General features: G+C 36.0%; 1 protein-coding gene across 1 annotated transcript; it reads left to right on the plus strand.

Annotated features, from left to right (window-relative positions):
* Window positions 1–543: 543 nt before the first annotated feature.
* On the plus strand, window positions 544–16,790 carry cd58 (CD58 molecule). Its single transcript, XM_081368153.1, has 7 exons — window positions 544–594; window positions 699–875; window positions 1,287–1,577; window positions 14,071–14,310; window positions 14,395–14,508; window positions 16,105–16,194; window positions 16,601–16,790. The coding sequence occupies exons 2-7, from the start codon at window positions 815–817 to the stop codon at window positions 16,711–16,713; spliced, it is 909 nt and encodes a 302-aa protein (XP_081224279.1). The 5' UTR covers window positions 544–594; window positions 699–814; the 3' UTR covers window positions 16,714–16,790.
* Window positions 16,791–20,517: the final 3,727 nt, after the last annotated feature.

A 20,517-nucleotide genomic window follows, 5' to 3' on the forward strand; every position in this document is an offset into this window, starting at 1 on the left:
TCTGTAAAGTTGTCTAATTAATTGTAGTGTTGATAGTAAGTTGAAGTTTCGTGGAAACGTTGACAACAGAGGTTATGTGGTCTCAAACTCATGTGATCACTTTGTTTTAATTTACCATAGCCCATGTTGAATAAATATATAATTTATAAAATATAATTTCATGTGTCGATTGGGTGACTCGAGAAATACAATCATAATGGTCTTAAATGATCCTATATTAAGTGACACAAGGTATTCTTCCTGGTTCTGGAAGCAACTCACGTTTGTGCGTTCTTAAATAATGTTGGTGTATGTAAATCTGTTTGTATGTTATATTTTTCTTTCTGTTTCTTTAACTTTGTGATATGGACCTAAGGGTCTGGAATAAAGACTTAATTAATTAATCACTAGAGTGCTGCAGATAAGAGCCCTTTCAATGACTCCCAGACCAGTTAACATAAGAACAATATCTCATTATTTTTCACCACTTTATGAGCATATTTTGCTAAAACGCACACTGTTCACGGACATGTCTATAGGAAGTGTTGGTTGTCTGAGTTCGCTCCTGTAGGAGGTGGAGCTTAATGTAGGCTACAAACGGAGAGCCATGTAAAGGTGAGTGACATACCTTTTTCTTTGAGGGTGTTCGGGAATGGCAGCTAACCGGTTAAATTGCTACAATTATACATATACCCTACTCGTTCATATTTTAATTACAGCTTCAGTCTCGAACAACTGCACTGTATAAAGCCACACACTGCGAGAATCGCGCTCGGTCCGCGGGCGCTTGACAGACCTGGTCACCTGAACAGCTGACCGAAAGTAGAACTAGACAATGAGACCGCTTTGGGGAGTATCGAGTCTTTTCATCGGTTTAATACTATCAAAATTATCCAGTAAGTGATGTTCTTTTACTTGTCATGTTTATTTGCTTCATATGCTGAACATATTATTGAAAGTTGGTCATTATGAGTTGTTTTGTAAGCTGTTTTAGTCGTAATGGTTACATAACAAGTTCTTCTTCAAGCGAATCTGACATATCCGGATAAAGCAAACAATGAAATACTGTATCCATAAAGAATAGAGCTTTTCTTTGTTGAGAAAGAAGAAGCCCAATGTTAAAGACAATTTTCAAGCAGCAGCCAAAAATTTATTTAGGATCTCTTGGCTAATACACTAGGCTACTACATTTAGATTTTCATTGTAAAACTCAACTTGATGTTGATGATTTTATTTTAGATGTTTAACCTTGCAACATTATCTTTACCTTTGCTGATTTATTAACCCCTTTTCTAAATATTAATCAGATGCTGTAACGTCTATCATCTATGTCGAGAATGGGACAAGTCTGACTTTAAATCCAAATATTCAAGGAAAGCCTGAAGACATTTTGTGGACACACAATGGAAATAAGGTGGCTGAACATGATCTGGATGAATTTCAAGATTACGGTCAGTTCAAGGAAAGATCAGAGATTGAAGTCTCTACTGGACAGCTCACGGTTCATAAAATGACCAGCCGTGACAGTGGCATTTATAGGTCTGTAATACAGATCAATGGAAAGCTGCAAAATTCGGAAAGAGAAGTTCAAGTTATCGGTAAGTGAGAATGAAATAAGACGGCAATATTGTTGGTTACACTGATTTAATGTTGGCTTGGCTGGAGTATCATCATACCTGTGCTGGTGAAGCTGGATGACCGAGAAAATCTTGTTTGTTAAGCTAAGGCATCTGACGACACCAGCACATGAAACACAACATACTGTACAAATTATAGTGGTTTTTCAAGACAGACACTGACATATTCTGTTGATGAATGAAATGGATGATTCACTCTGTAATGTATAAACAAAGTTTTTTATGGACTTTTCAGGAAGTAATTGTTTAATGCCATTTATTTTTATTTTAGAGAAAAAGTCCTGGAAACTGTTATGGATGTGACATAGATAGAAAATCACTGTAATTTAGGTTAAATTAAGCTACAAAATAATGATGCATTTTTAATCATTCAAAATGCATTTTTGTGAATTATAAGCTATAATCATGTAAAATATACTCATATATTAAACTAGGCAAGTAAGAATATGTTTAAAAAATGTCAATGTCTTGTAGCCATAAGCTTGTTTTCACCATGGAATAATACAGTAATGATAAAAAAGGTACTTGTGACTTTTTATCCCAGATTTCTGACTTGTTTTTCTCGCAATTACGAGTTTACACCTCGCAATTCTGAATTGCATGATATAAAGTCAAAATTGTGAGATAAAAAGTGTAGCGTCTGGACCAATCAGACACACACAAATTATTAATTTATTTAATGAATAATCCAGCAAACTCACTCTTCCAACAAAGGCATGTGAAACTTCCCCCAAAAACTAACATCCCAAATGAAGCCAACACACTGGCAGAACCGGGTTTCCTGTTACAGGACACATGATAAGAGGAGACAGGAGACTGATAAGAGTTTTACGACCCCAAAAGGAAATTCCAGAGAGCTGTGACTCTAACTTAAAGGTCCCATTGCATGGATTATTTTATTATTTTAGAATGTTACCTGGGGTGCCCTTATAATGTAGTATGTTTTTTAGATCAAAAGTTTATAATTTAGAAATAAAAGGCATTTTTCCTAGCCTGATTTTAGCCTCTGATTTGAACGCTCTGTTTGAAGGGGCGTGTCTGCTGTGAGACTTCAGTGTAAATGCCCACTGCTGTGATTGGCTGCTGTGAGACTTCAGTGTAAATGCCCACTGCTGTGATTGGCTGCTGTGAGACTTCAGTGTAAACGCCCACTGCTGTGATTGGCTGCTGTGAGACTTCAGTGTAAATGCCCACTGCTGTGATTGGCTGCTGTGAGACTTCAGTGTAAACGCCCACTGTTGTGATTGGCTGTGAGACTTCAGTGTAAACGCCCACTGTTGTGATTGGCTGTGAGACTTCAGTGTAAACGCCCACTGCTGTGATTGGCTGCTGTGAGACTTCAGTGTAAACGCCCACTGCTGTGATTGGCTGCTGTGAGACTTCAGTGTAAATGCCCACTGCTGTGATTGGCTGCTGTGAGACTTCAGTGTAAATGCCCACTGCTGTGATTGGCTGCTGTGAGACTTCAGTGTAAACGCCCACTGCTGTGATTGGCTGCTGTGAGACTTCAGTGTAAACGCCCACTGTTGTGATTGGCTGTGAGACTTCAGTGTAAACGCCCACTGTTGTGATTGGCTGTGAGACTTCAGTGTAAACGCCCACTGCTGTGATTGGCTGCTGTGAGACTTCAGTGTAAACGCCCACTGCTGTGATTGGCTGACATGCTTGCATATGAAATATTTATCATTACATGTGGAACTCTCTCGAAAACTTTTACTATTACAGCTATTATACATTTTTACTATTACAGCTATCGAGATTAACAAATCGTGAGAAGTTTTTGAAGTTTTTAGATCTATTCCCATCACATAAAAGGTTGCAGTGATGAGCATTGAGCAGATGACAGTCTGTTGATCGTGTGAATGAAGATCTTATCATTGCATGCAGTTTCTACACTCACTAATGATTTCACCAATGCAAACATGAGGTAAGCACAGTAAGAGATTCGTTGTGCAGCGTAACAGCGCCATTGATTTCATAACGAGTTTTGGCAAGTGTCCTGATAAACTCGCGCTGTGTGATTGACAGCTTGGGCGATTGGAAAGGGATTGTTCTTTGATCGCTTTCTGTATGTATATTAATCACAGTTTAAGTAAGATTATTTTCATCGTACTAAGAGAAACGACGTGAAGTTGATCGTTTAGTCACTGGCTTGATTTACTGATGCATAAACAGTATTAAACGACTTTGAGAGAAAGATTATCTGTCTGAACTTGAACAATTACACATCAGAAATTCACATAACCCACTGGTTCTTCAGAGACTCGGATGAAGGAACTAAAAAAATACTTTTATGTTCATTTGTACATCCAAACACTGAGCAACTGCCATGCTTTGCTCGTTTGCAAGCCATGATGTCTCTCGAGGAAAAAACAATACCGCGCTCACACAGCTCATTCTCTCATGGGCGGGCCAAATTCTCTTTGCGGGCAAAGAAGAGAAAGGGGAGGTGATCTAGAAATCTTCCCGTTATGTCATCATAAGGGGAAGATTTCTAGATTCGCCCGCTGAGCTTTCATTTTCTCAAAAATACCCAGGGCTTGGTTTACACCCATCAAAACGTCTAGCCACTGGGGGACCATAGGCAGGCTAGGGGAACTCATATTGAAGGTTAAAAAACCTCATAAAGTGAAATTTTCATGCAATGGGACCTTTAATTCTCGATGAGAAGGAGAAATAAACCCTGTTAATCCTATATATTCACTGTTAGACTTTTCAAGGGTTTTTTACAGTAACTTACTGGCAACACTGTTGCCAGTAAGTTACTGTAATTAAGAGTTACAGTACCAAACCGTATTTCAGTTTTGTGTAAATACAGTGCATTACTGTAAAAACTAAGCTAATCAGTACAGTGCATTACTGTAAAAACGAAGCTAATCAGTACACTACTGTAATTATTTTTATTTGTACTAAATATAAATTAGATTTGATAATTTTAATATATGATTAATTTTATTTTTATCCTACATAAGTACTACTTTCATACAAACCAATTAGACAAAGTTATCACAAAATACCATTTTTTTATTTAAAACTTTTCGTATATATCACAAAATAAACATGCCAATGCTGGAAATGATGTGTGAAATTTTTACACATTAATGGGTGAGTTTAGAGACAACATTTTTTTTTGTGTTAATTTTAACTCATTCATTGTGTTAATGATTTTAACAAAGTAAATATGTCAGAGAGGTTAGCACAAAGATGTGTAAACGTGTTAAATTAACACATTATGTGCTGTCCTTCACTGCAAACATTTTTGAAAACATACATAAAACCATAAACAAAACATTAGCATTTGACTAAATGAATGTAGAGTCATTGGTTGTTTAGCTTATACAAGTATTATAATGAAATATCAACCATTACATTCATAAAACTGCAGAATATAAATAAATTTTTAAGCATTCAAAAAGGAAATGTCCAAAACAGGACAAAACACAGTTCTTTTCACAATACAAGACACATAACCCCACCTTAAAAATAATTTCACTTATTTCCAAAAATGTGTTGGATTCATGTATACTGGTGGCCAAAAGAAGTATTTAAGTGTCTTAATGTTTTTGAAGGAAGTCTCTTTGATGATCAAGAAACATTTCTTATTATTATCAATGTCTGACTGTCTACTCCATCTTTTCTACAGCATAGGAGTAAAAATCATCATCAAAATAATCTTTAAAAAGCCAACACAATGTTTTTGTCCACCTTTGTGAATAAATGAACTTCTCCAAAGATTGGTTCCTGTTCAGAACTTGATTGACAACATCAGAATGTTCCCTGGTCTGTATGCGTGCCCACAAACACAAATGTACTCAGTCCTTCAGAGGAGATCCCGGTTCCAAAACTATATGAGAGAGAGAGAGAGAGAGAGAGAGAGAGAGAGAGAGAGAGAGAGAGAGAGAGAGAGAATATTAGTGTCACATTATTTTTAACCTCATTTTTTGTTAATTATTTTCACAAAAACTTAAGAATATATATTTGTAAACAGCTTTTGTCAATAAATAGCATACAAAAGAACTAAATTAAATTATGCCAGATTAAATTTTAATACTTACAAATCCTAAATTCTGTCCAAAAATGCAGAGATCCATAGAAAAAACGACTGAAATCGATGATTTTAGCCCATTTTAGCTTGTCTGCAGTGAAGGAGTACCTGTTTGAGACAAATACACAGTAAGACACATGCAAGAAATCACTGTGTGATGATCGTTCTTCTTCCTCCAGTAGTTAACCCACCTGTGCGCTGATATTAGGACCTTCCTAGTCAGGTGGGACTGCAATGGTAGAGTCTTCTGGCTAATAAAATATCAAAATAATGCAAAAATATAAACTTAAGTTGTTTAGAATGCTAGATTTGGTATAAATGAATTAGTGAGAGTTTTACTGCAGTGCTTACCTGGATACATTTTTCTGGTGAGACTGAAAAAGACAATGGTCCATCTTGGTTCATTTGCTGTGTAATAAAGTTAGACATAATGCAAAGGTCACTTATTTGATAAAGTTTATAGAGATTTTATAAGATATTGTAAGCTACCTAGTCTGCACCAGTGGCTCAAAGCAATTTTCACATAGCGTATGCTAATCATTTCAGCAAACTTATCTCAAAATATATCACAAATGGGCTGCTTTACCTCTGGAATCTTGCTAGAAGTCACTGGCGCGAATTGGCGCTTTGTTGCAGTTGCTTTAAACACAAAAATGGAAGTAACGTTAGGCTAAATATTAAATTCCATTAAAAAAAACTATAATATGGTATAGTTTGAAAAATAATGCTAAAACTATAAAGGTTCTCATCAGTAACGTTAGGCCAACATTAGGCTATAAACAGAATTTCACATTAGTTTATTCACATTTATTGTTTATGTAAACGCGTTGCTCGTTGGCATATTTTAACTCGACAATTCAATCTAACAAAGTGTGTAAAATGAAACGTTAGCTCAGTTTACCATGGTAAAGTTCGTTACCGCCATGTTGACGACGAGTAACGTAAGGCTAACGTTAACATTATAACATAGGTTAAACTGGGCACAATCCTGTCAACACACACAGAAGGTTTTTTTTTTTTTTTTTTTTCTTGCTTGCTGATCTCTCTCTCGGTGAAGTGAATTCCGTCTCTTCCCCGGGCCAGACACGAACGTCGCGATCCAACAAAAGACAGACCCCATTACCTACACTGTATGCTCTGACGCGACACGACAAATCCCAGACAGATGCGCCGCGGCCGTTATATTTCTGACGTAGTCCGATACGAGTCCAAGCGCTCGCGCTATTTCTGACAAGGAAGGACAAACAGGTTTGTATTTAAAGGTCCGGTCGCTTCAATGTGTCCAATATAGACAGCCTCTGGCTATTAAAGCGTTGTAGACACGCGGTGTAAGGCAAAAATTAGGAAGTAAAAAGCACGGTGGAATGGTGCCAGCCAGAGAGGCAGTTACGTCAAATACAGTAGTATACAGCAAATTTAAAAAATACAGTAAGTCTCTGTATGTGGTGTTAGACGTCACAGAAAATTCCCATGATGCAATGGGAATCACAGTTATTTACTGTAAAGAGAAATAGCAGTATAATACTGGGGGATTTAAAGTAAATAACTGTAGAAATTGCAGAAAAGTCTAACAGTGTTCTATATATAACCACTTGAGAAATGTGTAAGCGTATCTAATTCTTTTCCTTTTATGTGGTTTGGCTTTTGTATTCATTAATGTTTTAGACTTTGCATACTATGGTCAACTAAAATAATATGTGTGGGCATGTTTGGTCTCTATAAACTCCAGTCTTCGTCCCCGATTTGTTAATTTACATTACATTTTGCTAACTTTGTGACGCATTGGTATTGTGGGCATCTTTAAGATTCTTGTGTTAAACATCCAATCAAATTACATATTCAAAGGCCTGCTTAATTAATTAGGATCCAAACAGAGATGAAGTTAAAAGCGTCCAAACACCTCCAAGTTTTCCATATTTAAATACAGTTACATGAGTAGTTACACGACAAAGTATGGTGACACAAAATAAAACGTGGTGCTTTTCTAAGCGGGTAAAAAGGATAACTATAATGTATGGCGGAATAGCACTTGAAGTTGGGAGGACTTCGACTCTGCTCAGTAAAAAGTCATGTTGGTTCTAATGACAGAAGTGAGAGGGAGAGGATTTTTCAGGAGTGATGATATTACTGCGCCAAGTAGAAGTGCTCCCAGTGCTATTCCGCCACACATTATAGTTATCCTTTTTACCCGCTTAGTTTTATTTTGTGTCACCATACTTGGTCGTGTAACTACTCGTGTAACTGTATTTAAATAGGAAAAATGTGGAGGTGTTCGGTTGCTTCTAACTTCATCTCTGTTTGGATCCTAATGAATGAACTAGGCTAAGCTAAGTGCTATCAAAGTGTCGCCGCGCGCCAGAGCGATTGAGTGCACGCACTGAGACGAGAGAGGTATGTATCAACTCGTCTTAGTTAAGGGAATAACATAATTTAATATGAAAAAACAGTGGAGTGTTCCTTTAAGTATCCTTACCCCTTTTCAAGAAGGGCGTGTTAGAACTAAACTGATGGTTTGCTCAAGGCTGTTGATCTGCTGAATTTCAAACAATGCTATAACTTCTTGCTTTCCTGTATTCTGCTTCAGCTCTCTTTCCCTTGGTAAACTGTATGCATGTATGTGTGTGTATGTTAGAGTAGTTTAAGTGTTTAGACTAGTTAATAAAGTCTTGTTCATGTCACACGTAAAGTTGTCCATCTCAAGCTCATATCTGGAGTCACTAATTATATCGATTTTGGCTACTGCTCTTAGTTATGGAAGCTTTTTTCCGTCAAAGAATAAAACATTTTAAAAGATAATTGCGACTTTTCATCTCACAATTCTGACTTTATTTCTCAGAATTCTGACTTTATATCTCTCAATTCTGACTTTATATCTCTCAATTCTGACTTTATATCTCACAATTCTGACTTTATATCTCACAATTCTGACTTTTTATCTCACAATTCTGACTTTATATCTCTCAATTCTGACTTCATATCACACAATTCTGACTTTTTGTCTCACAATTCTGACTTTTTATCTCACAATTCTGACTTTATTTCTCACAATTCTGACTTTTTATCTCACAATTCTGACTTTATATCTCACAATTCTGACTTTTTGTCTCACAATTCTGACTTTTTATCTCACAATTCTGACTTTTTGTCTCACAATTCTGACTTTTTATCTCACAATTCTGACTTTTTATCTCACAATTCTGACTTTATATCTCACAATTCTGACTTTTTGTCTCACAATTCTGACTTTATATCTCTCAATTCTGACTTTTTGTCTCACAATTCTGACTTTTTATCTCACAATTCTGACTTTTTGTCTCACAATTCTGACTTTATATCTCACAATTCTGACTTTATATCTCTCAATTCTGACTTTTTGTCTCACAATTCTGACTTTTTATCTCACAATTCTGACTTTATTTCTCACAATTCTGACTTTTTATCTCACAATTCTGACTTTATATCTCACAATTCTGACTTTTTCTCACAATTCTGACTTTATATCTCTCAATTCTGACTTTTTGTCTCACAATTCTGACTTTTTATCTCACAATTCTGACTTTTTGTCTCACAATTCTGACTTTATATCTCACAATTCTGACTTTATATCTCTCAATTCTGACTTTTTGTCTCACAATTCTGACTTTTTATCACACAATTCTGACTTTATATCTCTCAATTCTGACTTTATATCTCTCAATTCTGACTTTATATCTCACAATTCTGACTTTATATCTCTCAATTCTGACTTTATATCTCACAATTCTGACTTTATATCTCTCAATTCTGACTTTATATCTCACAATTCTGACTTTATATCTCACAATTCTGACTTTTTATCTCACAATTCTGACTTTATATCTCACAATTCTGACTTTTTGTCTCACAATTCTGACTTTTTATCTCACAATTCTGACTTTTTGTCTCACAATTCTGACTTTATATCTCACAATTCTGACTTTTTGTCTCACAATTCTGACTTTATATCTCTCAATTCTGACTTTTTGTCTCACAATTCTGACTTTTTATCTCACAATTCTGACTTTTTGTCTCACAATTCTGACTTTATATCTCTCAATTCTGACTTCATATCACACAATTCTGACTTTTTGTCTCACAATTCTGACTTTTTATCTCACAATTCTGACTTTATTTCTCACAATTCTGACTTTTTATCTCACAATTCTGACTTTATATCTCACAATTCTGACTTTTTGTCTCACAATTCTGACTTTATATCTCTCAATTCTGACTTTTTGTCTCACAATTCTGACTTTTTATCTCACAATTCTGACTTTTTGTCTCACAATTCTGACTTTATATCTCACAATTCTGACTTTATATCTCTCAATTCTGACTTTTTGTCTCACAATTCTGACTTTTTATCACACAATTCTGACTTTATATCTCTCAATTCTGACTTTATATCTCTCAATTCTGACTTTATATCTCACAATTCTGACTTTATATCTCTCAATTCTGACTTTATATCTCACAATTCTGACTTTATATCTCTCAATTCTGACTTTATATCTCACAATTCTGACTTTATATCTCACAATTCTGACTTTTTATCTCACAATTCTGACTTTATATCTCACAATTCTGACTTTTTGTCTCACAATTCTGACTTTTTATCTCACAATTCTGACTTTTTATCTCACAATTCTGACTTTATATCTCACAATTCTGACTTTTTGTCTCACAATTCTGACTTCATATCACACAATTCTGACTTTTTGTCTCACAATTCTGACTTTTTATCTCACAATTCTGACTTTTTGTCTCACAATTCTGACTTTATATCTCACAATTCTGACTTTATATCTCTCAATTCTGACTTTATATCTCTCAATTCTGACTTTATATCTCACAATTCTGACTTTATATCTCTCAATTCTGACTTTATATCTCACAATTCTGACTTTATATCTCTCAATTCTGACTTTATATCTCACAATTCTGACTTTATATCTCACAATTCTGACTTTTTATCTCACAATTCTGACTTTATATCTCACAATTCTGACTTTTTGTCTCACAATTCTGACATTATATCTCGCAATTCTGACTTTATATCGTAATTCTGACTATATATCACACAATTATGACTATATCTCACAATTCTGGCTTTTTATCACACAATTCTGACATTATATCTTGCAATTCTGACTTTATATCTCGCAATTCTGACTTTATATCACACAATTATGACTTTATATCTCACAATTCTGACTTTTTATCACACAATTCTGACTTTATATCTCACAATTCTGACTTTTTATCTCACAATTCTGACTTTATATCTCACAATTCTGACTTTATATCTCACAATTCTGACTTTATATCTCACAATTCTGACTTTATATCTCACAATTCTGACTTTGTCTCACAATTCTGACTTTTTATCTCACAACTCTGACTTTATATCTCACAATTCTGACTTTATATCTCTCAATTCTGACTTTATATCTCACAATTCTGACTTTATATCTCACAATTCTGACTTTATATCTCACAATTCTGACTTTATATCTCACAATTCTGACTTTTTGTCTCACAATTCTGACATTATATCTCACAATTCTGACTTTATATCTCGCAATTCTGACTTTATATCGTAATTCTGACTATATATCACACAATTATGACTATATCTCACAATTCTGGCTTTTTATCACACAATTCTGACATTATATCTTGCAATTCTGACTTTATATCTCACAATTCTGACTTTTTATCACACAATTCTGACTTTATATCTCACAATTCTGACTTTTTATCTCACAATTCTGACTTTATATCTCACAATTCTGACTTTTTGTCTCACAATTCTGACTTTTTATCTCACAACTCTGACTTTATATCTCACAATTCTGACTTTATATCTCTCAATTCTGACTTTATATCTCACAATTCTGACTTTATATCTCACAATTCTGACTTTATATCTCACAATTCTGACTTTTTATCACACAATTCTGACTTTATATCTCACAATTCTGACTTTTTATCTCACAATTCTGACTTTATATCTCACAATTCTGACTTTCTGTCTCACAATTCTGACTTTTTATCTCACAACTCTGACTTTATATCTCACAATTCTGACTTTATATCTCACAATTCTGACTTTATATCTCACAATTCTGACTTTATATCTCTCAATTCTGACTTTATATCTCACAATTCTGACTTTATATCTCTCAATTCTGACTTTATATCTCACAATTCTGACTTTATATCTCACAATTCTGACTTTATATCTCACAATTCTGACTTTATATCTCACAATTCTGACTTTTTGTCTCACAATTCTGACATTATATCTCACAATTCTGACTTTCTGTCTCACAATTCTGACTTTATATCTCACAATTCTGACTTTATATCTCACAATTCTGACTTTATATCTCACAATTCTGACTTTATATCTCACAATTCTGACTTTATATCTCTCAATTCTGACTTTATATCTCACAATTCTGACTTTATATCTCTCAATTCTGACTTTATATCTCACAATTCTGACTTTATATCTCACAATTCTGACTTTATATCTCACAATTCTGACTTTATATCTCACAATTCTGACTTTTTGTCTCACAATTCTGACATTATATCTCACAATTCTGAATTTATATCTCGCAATTCTGACTTTATATCGTAATTCTGACTATATATCACACAATTATGACTATATCTCACAATTCTGGCTTTTTATCACACAATTCTGACATTATATCTTGCAATTATGACTTTATATCTCACAATTCTGACTTTTTATCACACAATTCTGACTTTATATCTCACAATTCTGACTTTTTATCTCACAATTCTGACTTTATATCTCACAATTCTGACTTTTTGTCTCACAATTCTGACTTTTTATCTCACAACTCTGACTTTATATCTCACAATTCTGACTTTATATCTCTCAATTCTGACTTTATATCTCACAATTCTGACTTTATATCTCACAATTCTGACTTTTTGTCTCACAATTCTGACATTATATCTTGCAATTCTGACTTTATATCTCGCAATTCTGACTTTATATCGTAATTCTGACTATATATCACACAATTATGACTATATCTCACAATTCTGGCTTTTTATCACACAATTTTGACATTATATCTTGCAATTCTGACTTTATATCTCACAATTCTGACTTTATATCTCTCAATTCTGACTTTATATCTCACAATTCTGACTTTATATCTCACAATTCTGACTTTTTTTCTCACAATTCTGACTTTATATCTCACAATTCTGACTTTTTGTCTCACAATTCTGACATTATATCTTGCAATTCTGACTTTATATCTCGCAATTCTGACTTTATATCGTAATTCTGACTATATATCACACAATTATGACTATATCTCACAATTCTGGCTTTTTATCACACAATTCTGACATTATATCTTGCAATTCTGACTTTATATCTCGCAATTCTGACTTTATATCACACAATTATGACTTTATATCTCACAATTCCGACTTTTTATCACACAATTCTGACTTTATATCTCACAATTCTGACTTTTTATCGTAATTCTGACTATATATCACACAATTATGACTATATCTCACAATTCTGGCTTTTTATCACACAATTCTGACTTTATATCTCACAATTCTGACTTTATATCTCACAATTCTGACTTTATATCTCACAATTCTGACTATATATCACACAATTCTGACTTTATATCTCACAATTCTGACTTTTTATCACACAATTCTGACTTTATATCTCACAATTCTGACTTTATATCTCACAATTCTGACTTTTTATCTCACAATTCTGACTTTTTATCTCACAATTCTGACTTTATATCTCACAATTCTGACTTTTTATCATGCAATTCTGACTTTATATCTCGCAATTCTGACTATATAACACATAATTGCGTTTATATCTCGCAATTCTGACATCTTTTCTCAGAATTGTGAGATATAAACACAATTGTGAGATATAATGTCCAATTTTAAGGGGAAAAAAAGACGGACTTTTTTTTTTTTTACCTCAGAATAGTTTATATCTCACAATTCTGACTTTATAACACGCAATTCTGACTTTATAACACGCAATTGTGACTATTTCATGCAATTCTGACTTTATATCTCGCAATTCTTACTTTATAACACGCAATTGCGACTTTATTTCACGCAATTCTGACTTTATAACTCGCAATTCTGACTTTATTTCTCAGAATTGCGAGTTATAAAGTTAGAATTGCGTGAAATAAATTCGCAATTGTGAGATAAAAAGTCGCAATTATCTTTTAAAATGTTTTATTCTGTGGTGGAAACAAGCTTCCATAGAAACAAGCTTCAATAGCCATGAGATGAGTTTTGTTATAAAAGTATAGCATCTAAATCGAGCATTCGCTGTTTCCTCAGATGCTGTACAGGAGCCGATCGTGACCTGTAATCTGAACAATATTTCACGAGCACTGTTCTGCTCAGTGTCATCTCAGTCTCATGTTTCTTATGAATGGACTGGACCAGGTTCAGCTCTACAGTTGGGGCAAGAGCTTCACATCAGCAGAGAGGAGAATCCTGAGTCAAACTACACGTGCACTGTGAAGAATGAAGTGAGCCAGAAGAGCAGCAACTTCACTCTGAAACACTGCCACACAGGTTTACTTCAGGCTCATTACAGTAATGCTCAAGTACAGTTCATGATGAAGATAATGAGTATTTTTATGTTCTTCTTATAATTAGATGAACCACAATCATATCAGAATATCATTCTACCAGTTGCCGTCAGCTTTGCTATTCTGGTGATCATAGCTGTGGCTGTTGGCATTTATTTAATTAGACGAAGAAAAAACAATGGTAAGATATCTAAGATGGTAAGATATGAATGTGAAATGGTTTTCAGTTTCCCATTTGTGCAACAATAATAACATAAATTACAGGAAAATCAAGTAGATCTGGAGGTGAAAGTGAGTCTTTATTATTTGCTATTTGCTTTTTATTTTAATTGATGCTCTACAAATGTAATGCATTATGTATTATCTTCTGTCTATTGTTTTGGGCAAGATCATTGTTTGGAAGAGAGTAGGGATCATCAAGGGAGCCAAGCGTCAAGTGAGTCTAAAATGATGTTAGTTGTCTGTTACAGGTCCCGGGTAGTCGGGAGGACTGAAAGCAGTTTAAAAACTTAACAGTAAATGAGAGAGAGACAATAGTTAGTGGTTGCTTAAAGGTCCTCTTTGTTTTCTGAGGATGCACCACAATCGTCACAGCAACTCCACTCTCTCAACTGCCAACCAGAATTCGGAAGATGCAGCTGAGCTGCCCAATGTAAACTCACTACAATAATAAAACTTATATATACAAGTAAACTGAAATAGACGTGTAGGTAATAAAAGAAAGAAAGAAAGAAATATATACAAACAATCCAATATCCTTGTGACCCAACTAAATTCAGGGTGGTCACAGCTTTTGAGTTTTGAGCTATAGTGCCGATAGCTGTGCATGTCTGTTGCAGCTCATTTATGGGCAGTTTTGTTTGTTATCTCTGATGGATTTCATCTGCTCTGATGTTCAGCTATAAGGCATCTTCTGAAAGAGCACAGAATCTCCTGATCAAAACACATGTGAAGAAGCAGAAACAAGCAATATCATATGTAATCAGATGCATATGTAAAATAACACGAGCTGCATAATGTTAAACTGCATATAAATCAAAACTGCCTAATGTTACTGAATGAAATGTAACCCAGGACTCGATCTGCTTCATCTGTGTTTTGATCATCGTTCTGAATCCTATCTGGATGTAGTCTTTGACCAAAATATGATTTTCTGCTCAAAATGTTGCTTTTTTATGAAACTTACAAGAGTTGATTAAAATCAAAATGCATGAAGCTAGAATAAAACTGTTTATGTTTTTTTTTTTTTTTAAAGGCAGGGGTTTCTTTCTTTTGATTATATGTTCAGATATTCATACAACAAAATATTCTGGGGCCATGAAAATTTTGGGAAGATAATAAAAAAAATGCTGGTAGTGGCTGCCAACTTTATAAAAAAAAAGTACGGACGGGGAAAGAGTTAAATGGCAGTGTATGGTGACCTTGAAGATTTGACCGTGTCAAATTAAATAATCCTATATTACATGTGCTGTATATTCCAACTGTTCTTTGGTCATACGATAAGGTACGCACCATTTTAGGAAATCAAGAATAATAAAAAACATGCCGCAAAACTTGTAAATCTTCTATAAAGTATGTGTGTATCTCTGTTGTGCTCCAGTTAGTTGGCAGTCAGTTCTCACGAGAGTTAGGGCAAATAATGTATAGTCTTCCTAACCCACTACATTAATATTGTTTTTAATTTTTTTTTAATTTTTTTATTAATACTTAAAATGAATGAATTGAATTGGTTAATTATAACAGTAATATTATAACAGTAATATTGTAACATTTACAGACAGTGGGGTTGGACAGGAAGAAGAAGAAGAAGAAGAGCAAGAAATGACTGATACGAATAAAGATGAAACGGCTTATTCAGCACTTCTGGGTGAGCAGAAGAAGAGCAGTGAACCAGATGAGCATGTTTAGAGAGTTTGACTGGACGTCAGTCTGACTGTATTCCTTTAAAGACGACTTGCTTTGTAACTGTTTAGATAAATACATGATCACAACAGCACCTTCCTGTTTCTACAATATATAGCACTTTTTAAAAAAACTGGAGAAAAAAAATTAAATATGAAGTCTTCACTGTACTTGAATAGGTGTTTTTTCATAAGTTAAAAGATTAGTTTTGTTTCATAGAAATTAAAACACAAATGATTATAGCTTAGTATTTTTTTTAGCAAATTTGGAACAAATTAAAATGTTACCCTTTTCTGGCTTGTCAAATTGTCATTAAACTGCTTTATCATTTTATTGGTCAGGGAATAACTTCTGGAAACATTGTATTTTAGAAAAAGACGGTGACAGTGAAGAGGAGGAGAAAGCTGGTGAAGATCAAAACCTCACTGGACCAAAACAAGACAGACGTGAAGAGCCGAACAGCAGGGACACAGAAATAACTTAAACACCTTAGGATCCAAATATCTTTTACAATGTGGTGCTTTATATGTAATTAAGAAATAAAACACTTTTTTTAGCTTTAAGAGGCCGGTGTCTTCATTTAAAAAGCTAAAAATTAAAAACACACCCTCTAACGGGGCCGTTTACATGACACCATTTTCTACCAAAAACTGAAAAATAATGTGCTTTGGTCACTTATTTACACAACAGCATTCTGGGGGCTTGAACACGCAAACTTTTGAAACCAGGCCTGTTCTTCGTACGTGGATTACTCCGTTATCAGGATTTCACTGCTGACGATTTGACATGATCCAGGGGCCTGTACCATGATGGTAGTTGAACAAACTCAGGGTTACAGGATTAGTTTTGACTTGATAAAACCAAACCAATCCAACCAGGCTTTGTTGGTACCATGATGCTGATCATCAGCTTTCTCTGTCAACTCAGGCTTTGATCCTGAGTTCAGGTGTGACATCAGTAGCGAACAGCCAATCACATGCTGAGAAAGAGTGAAACTGAGATTCACTTCTCTCTTCTGCAGAATATTACGAGATTGAAAAATATTAAGAATTTAAACAAATTTACACAGCAAGAAGAAAAAAGCTGTCTATGAAAGAGGACATCTAAAAGAAAAAGTCTTGCTATATCAGTGCAAGTAAACGTGAAGTTAATTTATACAGTTGATAAAGGTATAGAGAGAATTGAACATTTAAAGGAACACTCCACCGTTTTTTTGAAATAGGGCTTATTCACCGTCTTTCCTACATTTAGATTAGGTGGGCAAACGCATTTTTGTCTCAGTGCATGCATTGTTTTAGTTTGGCAGCGCCGACGATAGCTTAGCTTAGCTTAATGAATGGAATCTTTTGTTGCCAGCTAGCATGTCCTGAGTAAAAGTGATAAAAAAAAACGAGTAAAACAAAACTAATTACTTCTTGTGGCCTGTGTATTCACAACGAGTACAAATAGCAATGCAGATTAACACTAGGTGATATCCTAGGCAGATATTGACTTGGGACTATATTAGGGGGAAGCACAGGCGAAGCACTGCTACTTGGGCGCAGAGATATCACTCAACGCCTGAAATCCCCCAACTTCCGTCAACATACCGGCGTGAATAGTAGCTGGCTATTTTTCCTACAGTAGACATAGTGAATGGCGATGAACATAGCTGATTTTGTGAGAGATGAAGAGGGTGACTTCTCATACAGTCAAGATCCAGAACCATACCTGAGTTTTCAGAAGATGAGCTGCGTGCTTTGGAAACAGAACGACAGGAGGAGGAGGTTGCGATCGCTCAACAGCCTGAGGACGTGAGGATGAGAGCCAACACGAACTGGTGGTGTGAGTGTGGGGTGGATTATGCCAACCTATGCTGACTGAAATAGAGTGTTTGTGCTGTGGCGAGTGGGACAAGGTACTGCCATCGATGACCAGGCTCAACTTGGGGGGATTTCAGGCGTTGAGTGATATCTCTGCGGCCAAGTAGCAGTGCTTCGCCTGTGCTTCACCCCTAATATAGTCCCAAGTCAATATCTACCTAGGAAATCGCCTAGTGTTAATCTGCATTGCTATTTGTACTCGTTGTGAATACGCAGGCCACAAGAAGTAATTAGTTTTTTTTTGTTTTTTTTATGTTTTGATCACTTTTACTCACGACATGCTAGCTGGCAACAAAGGATTCCATTCATTATGCTAAGCTAAGCTAGCGGCGGCGCTGTCAAACTAAACGATGTTTTATTAAAAAAGTTCGGGAGGAGCACGTTCAGATAATTAACACAAGTGGAGAGCACTCAGCAATCAATGGTAAGAGGTGTATATACACTCAGCAGTCTCACCTCAATTCGTTGACAGTTTAGCAGCATCCCTTCACCACCCCTTCTAGTCCTAAGCACTTACAGACGGGGGGAGTACTCTTGGTTCGGGCCGAACTCCGAGATCGGAGCCCTCCCCCCAGACAGCACGCCAAATACGCATTAAACTTTACCCCCTCAAATTATATGTAAGTGTGAACTCGTGAAAACAATGCATGCACTGATGCTTTTGGCCACCAAATCTAAATGTAGGAAAGACGGTGAATAAGCCCTATTTCAAAAAACGGTGGAGTGTTCCTATAGGCTCACATGTACTCCTTTTATATCTTTATTGATTCTAAAGCGTATTTATATTACCTTTTATATTTTATTAATTTAAACTCGAACTCTCCAGTTTAAATTAAGAGTTGAAATGGAGAGTTCCTGCCTCAAGTGGAGGAGTTTAAGTATCTTGGGGTTTTGTTCATGAGTGAGGGAAGGATGGAACGGGAGATTGACAGATGGATCGGTGCAGCTTCTGCAGTAATGCGGTCGATGTACCGGTCTGTCGTGGTGAAGAAGGAGCTGAGCCACAAGGCGAAGCTCTCGATTTACCAGTCAATCTACGTTCCTACTCTCACCTATGGTCATGAGCTGTGGGTCATGACCGAAAGGACAAGATCCCGGATACAGGCGGCTGAAATGAGCTTTCTCCGCAGGGTGGCTGGGCGATCCCTTAGAGATAGGGTGAGAAGCTCGGCCACTCGGGAGGAGCTCAGAGTAGAGCCGCTGCTCCTCCACATCGAGAGGGGTCAGCTGAGGAGGCTCGGGCATCTTTTCCGGATGCCTCCTGGACGCCTTCCCGGGAAGGTGTTCCGGGCGCGTCCCACCGGGAGGAGACCCCAGGGAAGACTTAGGACTCGAGGATATGCTGGAGAGACTATGTCTCCCGGCTGGCCTGGGAACGCCTCGGTGTCCCCCCGGAAGAGCTGGAGGAAGTGTCTAGGGAGAGGGAATGGGCATCTCTGCTTAGACTGCTGCCCCCGCGACCCGGCCCCGGATAAGCGGAAGAAGATGGTATGGTATGGTATGGTAATTTAAACTGTGTGTATTAATAATTGATAAACTAAAATTGTACATGTGTGATCGATTAAGGGTATAATAATTCCATAAATAATATCTATATCATACAAAATTATTATTCTAAATAAGTATTACTAAAAGCCAGACGATTTTGTCTTTAAAAATCATTTGCTGTTGTGACCTTTAATTTGGAGTAGAAACAGGTGGAGTGACTATCGCATCAGACATGTGACACTTTGCTCACAGCTGACTAGTCCAGGTTCGGTTTGCAACCTCTTACCTGGAACATCACCTGACCCAGACCAGGTTAGCCGTGGAGTGTAATCAATTCAATTCAACTTTATTTCGCCATGTATACAGATACTAGGAATTTGATTTGGTCTTCTCCATGCAGGCAACACACAGCAAAAGCAGAAAAACAAAGAAAACAAGTACAAAAACAATACGAGGACAAATAGAGAAATTATGAGCAATAAGTTAATATGAATGTAGAAAGTGATGTGTTAAATAAAAAATAAGGTGCAATGAATTCCAAGATTTAAGAGTCATTTAGGAGGGCTATTGCTTGGGGGAAAAAACTGTGGCGGTGGCGTGATGTTTTGGGCAAAAAGGCCCTGTACCGCTTTCCAGAGGGAGAAGATTAAACAGACTATTGGCAGGATCAGAGGGGTCGGCTGCAATCTTCACAGCTCTGTTAATGGACCTGGAGCTGTACAGGTCCATGATGCGGGGCAGCCGATGAGCCGCTCTGCTGCCCGGACGACTCTTTGTAGCCTGGCCTAAGTTACTATGGCGATGAACACGGATAAATCCAAACCACTTTCATGGTGCCTAAAACCCAGGGTTAGTGTAAACTAAACTGAAACATCCCTGGCTAACCTCCTAAACCGGCTTCATGGTACAGGCCCCAGGATTGTTTGGTTCTTCAAATC

This window comes from Scardinius erythrophthalmus (assembly GCF_964197995.2).
Source record: "Scardinius erythrophthalmus genome assembly, chromosome: 6".
Classification (NCBI taxonomy): Eukaryota; Metazoa; Chordata; class Actinopteri; order Cypriniformes; family Leuciscidae; genus Scardinius; species Scardinius erythrophthalmus.